The following is a 13,950-nucleotide window of genomic DNA, read 5'->3' on the forward strand; positions in this document are numbered from 1 at the left end:
AGACAAGCACCTTGCACCTGTCCTTCAGGTAGCCCCCAGGCAGGTTAGAGCTCTGCTCTCTCAAAAACCATATTGGGGATGAGAGCTGCTGTCTTGAAGATTGTTGCTGAGCTGGGGACAATGGTGGGCAAAGGCAAGTAAAAACACCACAAAGCCTCCCTACTATTTTCAAGTTTCCTTTTTCTTTATCCCATGTTTTCTGAGTTGCTATAAACCTTTGAAGGCTTTCCAGAGTTCTGACAAAATCGATTCTGACAGTTTCTGCTTGTTTTTTGATGTTTCTATGGTGGAACAGGAACTTGAAGCTGCCTACTCTGCCATTTTGTTGACCATCACTCCCTTTCATAAGTAACTCTTGAATCTATAATTCTCCAAACAACCACCTTAAAAATTGTTTAATGAAACATAACGAAGTATTTTTACTGAGTACTTAAAATGAACCATCTCATCTAATGCTGATATCAATTCTAAGAGGAAGGCTATTATTATCCATACTTTTATGGTAAAAGATAATGACTCAGATAATCTGAATAATCTGCTCAAAGTCACATAGCTGGCAAATGGCAGAATTCAGATTCAAAATAAGATCTCCCAAGATGACATGGCTTAAAATTTGGAAAAACAGATGAAACAGATGCCACAGTCAGTAGAAGGTAAACAAAACAAGAAAGGAGCAGGTCTTGCTACTTACCTTCTCTTTTCAGACTGCTTATCCACCTCCCCTTACAATCCCTCCACTGGTATCACTGCTTTCCTTCTGGCTAAGATTCTGAGTTCCAAAACTACCCTTTTTTTCCCCCACCCTTCCTTTCAGAATTGAACTCCTACCTGGGAAATTGAGCATATCTAAATAGCAGGTAAAAACTAAAATCTAGTTATATAAACATATAAGTAAATAACATTAACGTATATATATATAGTGTTATTTTAAAGAAGAAAAATCTATCTTAAAAGAGTTCCTAATTGATGGAAAAACAACAGAACAGTTCATTTTAAGCCCCTGTGACAGAGCTGTAAAGTGGAGCAAGAATTTCAAAGTTAGACTTGATTTTGAATTCCATCTCTACCATTCACTAGTGTGTTACCTCACAGGCAGCTTACCTAAGTTCTCTTCACTGCAGTGTCCTCAAGTGTAAAGTGGAAATGTTTACGGCCTGCCTTGAAAGGCTGTTATGAAAACTATAAGACTAGTTTTTCTTCCTCCTTAAAGGCTGTGCCTGCTCTGACATTTCCTTCCACCTTCTCCAATATGAGTTTTCTCTCTTTGACTGGGGGGAGGTGCTCTCCCCTTCAAAAAAAAATACTCTCAGAAACCTTAAAACATTTCTAAAATGTTTCTTTTTTTTAAATGCGTTTTAATGTTTATCACAGTATAACCCAAAAAAACCTAGGATACACAATATTTTAAAGTACTATAAAAAGGACTACAGTGAAAAACAGCAGCCCCTGCCACACATCCACTACTCCCCCCAAGTAACTCTTGTAGCTATTTTCTCTTAAATTTACCCAAACAATTTCCATAATATACTTGGACTGTTACCAAAATGTTTTCTCTCTCATATACAGGTATAAGGCTTTACAAAGTCATAATAAAAAAGAGGCTGATCAATTTAAAGAACTCTCTCAAACATTTAAAACAGGGTGGGAAGGACAGAAGGAAACTCTCAACACCAAGGGATTTTTTGCATTCAAAAATACTTTAAACCTTGTTCCTCCCCAGAGGCACTGGAACCAGAAGTTAGGCCCCTCGATGGGAGGACAGGCTCTACTGTGATGCTTACAGGGTCCCGGACAATTCTCCTCAGGGTTTCAGTTTCCTTTTCTGTAAAACAAACATGTAAAGCCTAACAATCTTTGGGCCCTGCAGTGCAATAGGTAGCTTTTATACAGCCTGTCTTGCCATGGTCTTATAACTCCCACCAAATGACTGGGTTGGACTATGAAAATAAGGTGTTTGTGGCCCACCAGGGGGATTGAGCTGCTTACTAATAATGCAAATAAGATGCATGGCATCTTTGTCGGGGTGGGACAATGCAAGTAAGGTGCATAGAATTGTAATGAGGGGATTAGTCAGTCTGCCATCTTTACAGGCTTCAAATGAGCCATCCCAGAGGCAGAAGGCACGGACCTCACTACCACAAAGAAGAGGAGATGGGAGCGGTATGCATTCTTTGGACCTGGGGTCCTTACAGTGAGAGCTTCCTAGACCCAGGAGACAAAGAGAGAGAGCTGTAACACCGGAGACAGTGCAAGACAACGAGAAGCAGCAGCAGAGAAACAGTGGCACCAGAACCAGGAGGCCAGCTTGAGACAGTGCAGTGGGCTTCCTGGCCCACACAGCAAGGCCGTTTCAGTGAGTGTGCCAACCACGGAGTGACAGAGCTAAGCACTTTTGGACAGGAGGCTTCCTGGCAGAGTAATGTACTTTCAGGCACTTGTTATCAAAGCTAGGCTTGCAGACCCATGGAGTGAGAAAGCTGAGTGCCATTGGGCTGAAGCTTACTGGCAGAGTAGGTACCCTCAGACATTACCTGGTAGAGCTAAAGAGCTTTGTAACACTTGCCTGAGCAGGGCAGAGGCCAAACCGATGGGCCAAGGGCTAGAGGGAAGCCTGCCTGTGCGCACAGCTCAGAAGAACCTGTCCTGATGGAAGAACTGTATCCTGAGTCATTCCTGATCCTGAATTGTAGCCTGTTACTTCCCTAGTAAACCCACAACTGTAAATATGATCTGTGAGCTGTGTGGCCATTGCAATGAATTATAAAACCCAGGAGAGTAGAGTGCCATGGGAGGGATGGCTGGTGTCACAACAGGTAAAAAAGTTGGAGGGTGGAGGTATGTCTGACTTTTACTTTATGGCAACTAGCGCTGGGCTGTCGATGCTGATAATGACCCTCCTCCCCCTGTGAGTCAGACAGCAGGTCTGACACTGCCGCCACGCCATCTTCACAGGCCCTCTGGAGTAAGGGGTGTCAGAGGCTGCACAGACTGAAGAGAAGGTGGCTGGGGTCACTTGGGTCTGACCAAAGTGAAGTTCACCGCTGAGATCCATGCCTACTCACCGTTCTGCAGCATCCTAGCTCAATGAGGGAAAACTCCCCACAATTTCCTGCAGCTTGTGACTCCTCCAGCCCTTGTGGCTTTGCAACAACAATAAATCATTCTTACTGTAACAACTATAAAAATAACTAACCCCTTGCTTTAGAGTTTAAGGTACTTTCACATTCATTATTCATTTTACGAATGGTAACACCAGTCCCAGAGGTGGTGTTACTTGCTCCTAGCAAGGTCTGGATTAAACTGAACCCCAGTTCAGCTGCCCAAAATGCAGTATGGCAACTACTGAATAAGGAGGTATTGTGGGGAGAAGGGAATGAGAAAGAAAGAAAGAACAAACTTTTATCATATATTGATTTAATATATTTAAATTTTCTACCAGGTCTAATGGAAATGTTTCCATCAAGAGGTGGAATTGGAATATAATATATTATTGTGCAAACATTAGAAAAAATGCTTTAAAAAAACTGCATTAATCATAAACTATCACTTTCTCGTAATGATGCTTTCTTAACAGGAATCTTATGCAAAGATGGCTAGAGAAGTTACACAGATAGTCCACTCAACGGTTCTCTGCCTCCTCACGGAAGAGGAAACTTAAGATAAAGAGACACCACTATAAAACATAGAGATCTTGGCCTTTCCTTAGCTGGTTTATGTGGCCATACTAGTCATGAAATTAAGGTAAAAAAAAAAAAATCAAGCATGGGAAATAATACAAATGATGCAATCTGTATGGTTTCCGGAGTGCTGGCATAACACAAAATATTAACACTCCAAAATAACTTAAAAAACCAAAAAAAAAAAAACCAAACCCAGTGCCATCAAGTCGACTCCAACTCATAGCAACCCTACAGGACAGAGCAGAACTGCCCCACAGAGCTTCCAAGGAACGCCTGGCGGACTCACACTGCTGTCCCTTTGGTTAGCAGCCGCAGCGCTTAACCACTACGCCACCAAAATAACTTAGCCATCAGTAATTAAGAGTCAAGCATTTACATTTTCTATTCAAATTATACATGAGGCTTTAAATAGTTAAAATGTTACATTAAAATATTAAAGGGAAAAACTGTTAAATGGGGCATGTAAACCAGCTTCCAATTAATTTCTACAATGCTTGATTGCTTTATTTAGTATTCTCTCCATTAAAAACTTCGGAATGAGTTTATTTTACATATTAAAGTTAGTACAAAGGCAAATTGATAAATTTTAAGCAGAATATTTTCTCAATTTTAAAACAGTACATGACAGTTTCTACAAAATAATTTACTCATATGAAAACATTATGCTTAAATATAATAAATGTTATACCTGATCAAATCTGGGGAAAAGTACAAGCAGAGTCTGCCATATTCGGTTTTTCACTCTGTGTTGCAGAGAATTCACATAGTAGCGAGTTCTTGACTTGGACACCAATTCATCCTGGGGGAATCAATATTAAATTACCTATTGTTGTGACTAATGAAAACAAAATTAATGACAACATTAAATACAGAAGATTTGAACTGGGCATTAAAAAAAAAAAAACCCATTGCTATTGAGTCAATTCCGACTCATAGCAACCTGAGGACAGAGCAGAACTGCCCCATAAGGTTTCCAAGGCTGTAAATCCCTATGGGAGCAGACTACCACATCCTTCGCCTGCGGAGCGGCTGGGGGGTTAGAACCGCCAACCTTTCAGTTAGCAGGTGAGTGCTTTAGCCACTGCGCCACCGGGACTTTGACTTGTTAGCTGTACAAAATAAAGATAATCTGAAGTAAAATAAAGTATATTTACTTTCTCTAAGAGCTTGATTGCAAGATCTTCCATAAATAACTTATGGGACATGTTTGAGCCATCTAGTAAGCACAGGAATTTGACAGCACAAATTCTCACATAATGGTCCTCTCTTTTAGTACTAAAAATGATAAACTATATTAATACATTTTGAAAATATAAAAATACATCAAAGATTCGTTTAAAAATATCATAACAAATATCCAAACCTGCCAAAGATTTCTAAAATTATATAGGTCCATTTTTAATGAGAATATTTTTAATTCAGGTAGACAGCAGTAGATAACAAATGAATACACCAAAAGGGAAGCCTGTCAGAAAGTATGAGCAGACTCATCCAGAGCTCTGGAAAAATAACGCACTGATCCTGAGTCAATCGTGTCTCATCTGTGGATAAAACAGAACATGGTGCGCGAAGCTGTCCTAAAAAGGAGTTCACAGATACGTCTGTTCACTCAGGTAGCGAGAAAGCGCACCAGACACCGCACTGGCAGGGGTTTCCCGTCTACTACAAATGCACATTCTTCAGAGGAGGGGCAGACGGGCCCAGGAAGCTCTGTGTGCCCTGAGCATCCCAGCATTTTCAATGACCAAACATGAAGAGATAAATTAAGAAAATCATTAATAAGTACTCCCACATTTAAATGTAACTGTTAAATAATGCGAATAAACGTCCTTTTAACTTAACAACAAAACATTTGTCTAGAAGAAATCAAAGTATTCGGGAACCATCAACTAGAAAATTTCACTTTTACTGCTACACTAAAGTAGTCACGAAAACAAAAACATAAATTAACAACTAACAATGAAAATATGTATATATTTACTGAAGAATGGCTTTTAAACAAAGGTAGGACTCTCAGAATAGTACTTCGTGCTAGCTATACACAATCAATAATCATGTATGGTCCTAAACTCTGAAATAAAAATTAATAATACAACACTATTTATTATCTTCATTATAAAATAAACAAACACATACATTTTTGAAAGCTATGTGAAAAAATAACACTTTTTTAAAAAGCTATTCGATGAGCTTCCCAAAAAACGAATTCAGAGGTTAAATACCCTAGAAGTCAAAATTTTGGAACCTGTTCCAAGAATAATTCTATTTTTGGCTGTAACATACTAACTCGTCACATAGTGAATTTTTGTTATATATTAAACTTTATAGACAAAAAGGATTAGAGAATAAAACACACTGATAATCACCCCCAAGAAAAAGGAACGGGATATGGGTTTTATACTTTCCATATTCATATCCTCATTTATGTTTGGTTTTACGTTGAAATTTTTAGATTTTGTAAAATTTTACTACGTAGTAATGGATCTAAGGAATATATATTAGCAAGGAAACATTAACTTCTAACATACTTTTGAAAGCTCATTTACTATCTCGTAATAGATTAAATTTCACAGTAAACATTTATTAAACTTAATACAGAATTGCTCCTGTATGATGTTATACTTTTAACATCCCATTTTTATTAACACAAGAAAAAGCCACCATACTTACTTTTCAATGACAACGTTTGCTGCACACTGGTGTCCAAGATTTTCTATGAAGGTTTGTACATCCTGAATAAGTCTTTCCATAAAAAAGCATTTGATTAAGAAAAACAGGTATTAGGAAAGAAATTAAAGCCCCCAGGTTAAAATTAACTAGTACTTTATATCCTTCTAATGGGATGCCTCAAAACAAAGAGACATCACTCTACCTAACTAGGTACTTAAGTTATGACAGGCTGAAATAATTGCATCTTTTTACCTTTGATCACGCCTAAACACAGTTCCAAATATACAAGCCTCAAGGACAAGTTCACTATAATTTTTGGCACTTGATAAAGAACCTTGGGACACATTTGAAGCAGAAACTATCCACGATTGGCAGCAATAATTTATCAGCGTATTGAAGACTCCAGTTTTTATAGCAGACATTTCAATTATCTTATACATAATCTGGAATAAAATACAATGGTCATTTTAGCCTTTGACCTGTTTAATTAAAAAAAAATTAGTGCTGCTAAAAACTTACTTGAACAGCCTCAGATGGTAATTTTGACATAATCATGAATTGTGTCTAAAATATACGCTGTTACTATAATTTTATAAGATAATCAATAACCACGGAATGCTAATTTTTCTTTTCTCAATACTAAAAAATAAAACCTAACTGATAGTGATATTTAACCAAAACTAAGACAAACAATTGCCTGAAGTAACAGAATAAAAAGGAGAAAGAGCACCTCACATTTTACCATTTTTAGTTTTTCTTTGTATCCCACCTATGGACTCCTTTTCCATGAGGCGGCAATGACCAAGGTCTCTAAACAAGTACTCTGGGCAGAAAAGACTGGGACTCGGGCAGCAGGACAGGAGGGTAAATACAAGGATTTCACTTTCTGTTTTCCTCTCTGCATAGGGAACATACTTGAATCCCTAGGCGTGATATAAGTCCATCATGTTATGTTCCCTACTATATCAGTGGTTGCATATTCAAACACCTCAGAAACCAGAAAGATCTTTTGATAAGAGAAATCTTATATTCAGAGAAGTATCTCTCTGTATAAAAAACACAGCAGAGATATAATAATAAATGGCAACTGCTATTTGCCTTTTGTGTCAAGGAGAAGCCAAGGAATGACTGTGGAGAACCAGGAGGAGCATGCCATAGCTAAAGGGGGCAGGCTCTACTCCATTCCAGGAGAGTCGTCACGTAGGAATCATGACTGCTGCCAGATTGTCCAATTTTCCAAAAGAAGGTGAAATCTCGATTTTCACATTTCCCAGTTCTTAAGACCTGGCAACTAATTCAAAATTTTAAGCATTGTATAAATCAAACAAAATATGTTTACGAGCCAAATGTGGCTGATGGATACTAGTTTATATAAACAGATTTTCTTATCCTTAGTCATGACACTGAAGAATGTTCAAAAAATATTGAATAAATAACAAATCTAATATTTAGTTACAAATATACATCTCTGCTTCCTTATTTACCACAAGTCACGAAAATTAAAACAAACAAAAAGTTACCTCTTTTATTTTGAAATATGCCTGGCCGTTGATTTTTGCAGCAATGGTAAGAACTTTATTATCAAAAACAAACTGAACAAAGGCTTTTAAATTAGACCAGAATATCAGCTGAGTGTTGCTTAAAGAAGAAATGATTTTCCACCCCATGTCAAAAGACTCCATGCAGAGTGACTCATAGGAGGTCAGGAGCTAGTAGAAAAAAGAGAAAGAAACACATACTTATCACTTAAATTTAGAGATTTTCATGACTGCTCCTGTAGTTATTCTCCAATTCATGTCTCACTGTATCTCACCTTGGGAACCAAAATTCTCATGCACTGGAACACCGGTAAAACTTGATCAGAAGGAAGAATTGTGAGGGCTTCTAATGCAGACTGCAAAGTCCTTACTGGCATTTGAACAGCAGGTAAAAAGGGTTCCAGAATCTCACTCTCTGTGGTTGGTATAACGGTGTGGTATTTTTTCAGAAGGAAAGAGAGGCAGACCCATTGGTCATGGACATATTGTGCAACTATTTTTCCCCATCCTTGGGAAGATGATTCTTCAAAAAAACTGAAACAAAAAATAACATCACTACCCCGTAATTCCTCAAGGCTGTCTCAGTTTCTTTTGCATGCAGTGCACCATCCTTATAAAAGGAAAAAGGTCACTATCAAATAGCCACCAAAAAAAAAAAAAAGAAAGAAACGGAAATCACATAAACCTCAATTTTCTAACTACCCTGAATGTACTTATTTTCAGTCACCTTAAATGACTCACTGAAAACTAAGTGCAGAAAGTTACTGGGTTTCTGGTAAGAGATTAATAGTGTAATAATTGTTATTATCATGAATGGAGCACCTTCTCCAAAATTCCATAATATTGGGTAGCTTCTAATTACTTCAAAGACTAAAACAAAAATGGGATTTTTTTTACTGAGCAATAAAAATGCCTTTCCTATGTATGCCGCACTTCAAAGGTGAACATACCTGCTCTGCTCCTCTGTGTGGGGCTTCTGTAAGGTCTGATTGAGCTGAAGAGAGGACAGGAACCTCTCCATGGGCCCAGCATCCAGCGAATCTAGCTGCAGCTCTGGCTTCTGATCAATGGCCTCACACACCACGGCCAATGAAGCCATACTAACCACTTTCTGGATCTGTCTACCCAGTGCTGGTTCCTGAGAAGGAAATGCAACAGTCCTTGATTTAACGGGAGTAATTCTTAACTAGTAAGGGCTCCAGATGCCAGCCTATAGAAAACTCATGCCCTCCTAGTCCCTTTTTTTGCTGCTACTGAACATCAGAGGAAATAAAAGGGAATCTGACACAAGTCATTCAGTTTTACCATTTCTCTACAGATCTGATGAAAGACTGGAGGCAAACAAATTTAAAGTGGCAATAAAAAGAAACTCAGCAATTCAGACTAAGGAGATAATGTGATCTCCGCATTCGGCAAGTAGGGTCCTAGAATTAGTACATGACAAACTAGTTATATACAGAACCCAAAACTGTATGTGAATAAGTACTTCTCAACTTTTTTCCTACTTATCTGCATACAGCATTCCTAAGGGTAAGTCTTATTTTAACTGTAGGGCTGAAGCATGTTTAAGAAGAAAAAAAAAGGCTCTGGGTTATATATGGTGCTTTAATCTGCTGTAACTCTACTTTTGGAGAGGCAACACAGCACAGCAATTATGGACTCTGGCATCATCTGGCCTAGGTCTGAACCCTGGCTCTGCACTCACTGCCAGTATGGCTGTGGACACGTGCATGTGAAAGCTAGACAATGAATAAGGAAGACTGAAGAAGAGTTGATGCCTTTGAATTGTGGTGTTGGCAAAGAATACTGAATATACCATGGACTGCCAAAAGATAAAACCAATCTGTCTTAGAAGAAGTGCAGACAGAATGTTCCTTAGAGGCATGGATGGCGAGACTGTGTCTTACACACTTTGGACATGTTGTCAGGAGGGATCAGTCCCTGGAGAAGGACATCATGCTTGGCAAAGTACAGGGTCAACAGAAAAGAGGAAGACCCTCAACGAGGTGGATTGACACAGTGGCTGGAACAATGAGCTCAAGCATAACAACGATTATAAGGATGGCGCAGGACCGGGCAGTGTTTCGTTCTATTGTGCACGGGGTCGCTGTAAGTCGGAACCGACTCGACGGCACCTAACAACAATGATCACCACCTTGAAGGCAATTATGGCTCCTGTTAACCTTAACATAATACAGTGAATTACTAAAGAAAACAAGCTAGTTTTTGAGAATAAAAATTACTGTGTCATGATTCATGGTTGTGTTCTAATTCAAAACTCACAACGTCCTTTCATAACACTAACAGACTAAAGGGTACTAGAGAGGATGCTGAAATGTTAATAAGTCCTCTTTATTGTTTCTCTTTAAGAGAGTCCTCAAAAATTACTCTGTAATTTCTCTGTTTTTATTAGCAGCCCAGACCAGTTATGATTCAATTCAACTTTACGAAACACTTACCATGCATTAAATGAAAATAGCTAGCATTCACTGAAGACTTTCTATGGAGCTGGCAACTGTTCTAAGTATTTAACACACATGAGCTTGCTTTAATTCTCACTCAACCCTACACTTCTCGATTTGCAGATGCGGTAAATAAGGCACAGGGAGGTAAGTAATCTCCCCGAGGCCCCATGGTTAGCTATAGTTAATCCAGGATTCAAACCTAGTAAGTCTAACTCCAAAGCCTGTGCTCTTAACCACCACGCCTCGTAGCATTTTGTTTAAGAAATACCTCCAGGTGCTAAAAGCTAATGGAGAAGACACATTCACATAAAGTACTCCAAAAACAAACAGGACAGAAATAAACACTCTAACAGAGGCATAAAAAGCAACTGGAAAATGGAGAAAAGAATGAGACACTGACTCAAGGAGGGCTGTAAGAAAATATGTGATTAGAGTTGGCCCAGACACTGACGAGTGCTTATCAGAAAGGAGGGACTTTGTGGTGCAGGGACCAGACTGAGACTGCTTGTGACCTGTGGTAGTCTAGCATGGTGGTGGCTGGGCAGCACTATGGGAAGGAGGAGGCAAAGCAGTGGAGGACTGGGCCAGAAAATTCGGTAGGAAATCAAGTATAGAGGGCTCTGGATGCCAGGCTGATGAATTCAGTCACATTAAAGTGGCTGTATCCCTTACAGGTATATGGCAAAAAAAACCAGTACAAGTCAATTATCTGTATCTAAGTGAGTTTAAGAGTGAAGTCATCATATCTGTTATATATTCAATCTTATGACAGGATTCCCAATCCTAATCAAATCTTATCACCAAAGGGTGTTACTTTAAAAGTCAAATTTCAACACATTTTTTATAACATCAAAATATTATATAACAACATGCACACCATGCATGGCTTAGTCAAAAAAACACAAAACCTTGAGTCCAAGCTGATTACCTGCCCACTGCTCATCTCTTGAAGGTGCTGAATGGATGCATTTTTCAAAGGAGAAATCACTCTCCAAATGGGGTTACCCCTGTTCCACCCAACCTTCAGATTGACATTTATAAGCTCAGTTAATACCATCAGGTATAAATGGCAACGATCCAGATCTGAAACCTAAGACAGACATTAAGATATTTAAGGGTACAAGCAGGGCACATGATTCCCAAAGCTATTAACGGTTGAGGCCTAAGATAAATTACAGTACTAAAACAAGGTATTTATGTGAGAAAAAGTCAAATTTCTCCAAGAAGCCTTCCGTAATTACCCAACGCAGAGCTACAGGCGTCCTTCTTGGGGCTTACACCATGATTTTACGTTCAGCACAGTTACAGCACTGACCACAACTTACTCCTCTCTTCCACCTAGATTATGAGACCCTGGCAGGCGGAACCATGTACTACCAATTCTTGGATCCCACTGCTGGCACATCATAAATAATAATTATAGCAGTTACCACTTCTCCTTTGTTTACAACATTCAACTCTCACAAGAAAGATTACAGTCCCACTTTCCTAATACAGACACTAAGTTTCAGAGAGGTGAAATAACTTGCCCAAGGTCTCATAGCTAGTAAGGGGTGGAGACAAGCTCAATCCAGCTCTACCACTCACCACCTCTGTGACCCAGGGCAAGTTACCTAGCCCCTAAAGGCCTCAGATTCCTTATCCATAGAACGGAATAGTGCCTGTTTTTATTTGTTTGAAAGAGTTGAGTGAAACGAAGTATATTACATCTTTAGCCCAAAAACTGGCATTAAGTGTTGGTCTTATGAGTTGGAATCCACTTGACAGCAAGGGGTTTGGCTTTTGGCTTTATATAAGATGCCTCCATGGCACACAGAAAACAATTCACTAATTTCATCAGTTTTTACTCAGCAATTACTATATGACAGGCACTCTGCAAGGTGCTAGGATGTAATGCAGATATAAGATAAAAATTACAGGGACTGGTGATAGATTGAACATAGGGGGTGAGAATGAGGGACAAAGGTGCAAGAGAGTTTTTAATTTGACAAACTGGTTGAATGATACATTCACTAAAAGGAAAACCCGGAGAAGAACCCAGAGAACCTGCTTTCAGAATTAATGACAAATAGTTCAGTTTTGAATAGGGTAATTTTGAGGTAAATGTGAGAACTTCAACTCCAATTATCAATCAGCAATTGGATGACGGAGTCGTAAGCACAGAAGACAGGTCTCAGGTGGAGACAGAAATGAGAGTCACTGGCGTAACTGAAGCTATGGATGTGGATAAGGTCACCTAGACACGGTGAAGGGAATAGGAAAAGAAGGTGCAGGCCAAGTTTGGAAAAGCTCCAACTTTAAAGGCTAGATACTATAGAGTGAACATTCAGAGAAGAAATGGAGGTAATGGCCAGAAAGATGGGAGAAAAGCCAGAAGATGTCATAGGAGTTAAAAACCAAAAAAAAACAGACCCACTGCCATCAAGTTGATTCCAACTCATGGTGACCCTATAGTGAAGCTGAGGAGAGGTAGTATTTCAAGGAGGACATGATTGACAGTGTCCAGTGGGGCCAAGAAGTGAAGAAAAATAAGGCTCAAGGTATCCAAGGTTGATGACAAAGGAGCCACTGACAGCTTTTTAGAGAGAGCAATTTCTGTGTCATGAAGCCAGATTAAAGCAGGGGTCAGGAAACTGTTTATAGATAGCAATCCTGTAAGACAACAGAACTGCTCCACAGAGTTTCCAAGGAGCGGTTGGTAGATTAAAGCTAGCGAGCTTTTGGTCAGCAGCCAAGCTCTTAACCATTGACCCACCAGGGCTCCACAGTTTAGCTTAAATAAATGGAGTAATAAAGGAACATTGAATTGAGAGGATTCTTTTAAGATGAGAGACTCTTAAAAAGGTTTAAATCCTCATGAAAATAATCCAGTACAAAAGGCAAGGTTGAAAATACAAGAATGAGAGAGGACAATCAAAAAGTCCTTGAGAGAAGGAAGAGGATGGAATCCAGACTGTCTTAATCTATTTTAACAGGGAAGAGAAGGAGAACAGATCCAAGTGTGGTTGAGTGAACAGGGTGAGTTTATACATGTGATAGTGAGAAATCGAGGGCATTCCATTGTGATAGCTACTATTTCTTCTGTGAAGTGAGAGGACAGGCAGTGATGTGCTGGAATGGAGCCAGCCTGCACTACAAAGCTGACTGTTCGCATCTCTTTCCAACTCAGTGCCTTGTGTTGGTAGCTTGAAGCCAGCCATGGAAATAGGTAAGTGCTACAAATTAGGGCTTTTCTTTTCCTCCAGAGAGCACTGACATGTGAGAAAAGTATAGAAAGAGATTTTAATTAAAAAGTTAAGCTATCAAACAAAGGTACTTAATTGCATATTCTACTAATTTATTAAAAACAGTACATTTTTCAAAATAATTTAAAACTATCATATATTGAGTTTACTTTTAAGAATGCTTATACAAAACATCAAGCTTTCCCTTTCTTAAGTTACTTGTAGCTTCAAGTTCCAAATGAACAAAAATATTTGTTATATCATGGGCACATGGGGGCTCACTGTATTTCTTCCGTGTATGTTTGAAAATTTCCATAATAAAAAGGTAAAATTAATAACGATGATGAAGTGATATTGGAGGGAAAACATAAAC

General features: G+C 38.9%; 1 protein-coding gene across 5 annotated transcripts in view; it reads right to left on the bottom strand.

The window, feature by feature from the left end:
• TARBP1 (TAR (HIV-1) RNA binding protein 1) overlaps nt 1-13,950 on the bottom strand; it is an 87,923-nt gene that overhangs the window by 29,376 nt on the left and 44,597 nt on the right. For 4 of the 5 annotated variants that reach the window (XR_010319409.1, XR_010319410.1, XR_010319411.1 and 1 more), the window contains exons 14-21: nt 11,282-11,443; nt 8,839-9,026; nt 8,164-8,422; nt 7,871-8,059; nt 6,603-6,793; nt 6,351-6,422; nt 4,835-4,955; nt 4,369-4,479 (exon numbers count right to left, since the gene is read on the bottom strand). Coding sequence is in view for 2 of the 5 variants with exons in the window: in XM_023549151.2 (XP_023404919.2) it covers nt 4,369-4,479; nt 4,835-4,955; nt 6,351-6,422; nt 6,603-6,793; nt 7,871-8,059; nt 8,164-8,422; nt 8,839-9,026; nt 11,282-11,443 (1,293 nt within the window). In the remaining 3 variants the exon portion in view is untranslated. The remainder of the gene's footprint in view (nt 1-4,368; nt 4,480-4,834; nt 4,956-6,350; nt 6,423-6,602; nt 6,794-7,870; nt 8,060-8,163; nt 8,423-8,838; nt 9,027-11,281; nt 11,444-13,950) is intronic. The other variant, XM_064276680.1, reaches the window with a different exon arrangement.

This window comes from Loxodonta africana, chromosome 25 (assembly GCF_030014295.1).
Source record: "Loxodonta africana isolate mLoxAfr1 chromosome 25, mLoxAfr1.hap2, whole genome shotgun sequence".
NCBI classification, from domain to species: Eukaryota; Metazoa; Chordata; class Mammalia; order Proboscidea; family Elephantidae; genus Loxodonta; species Loxodonta africana.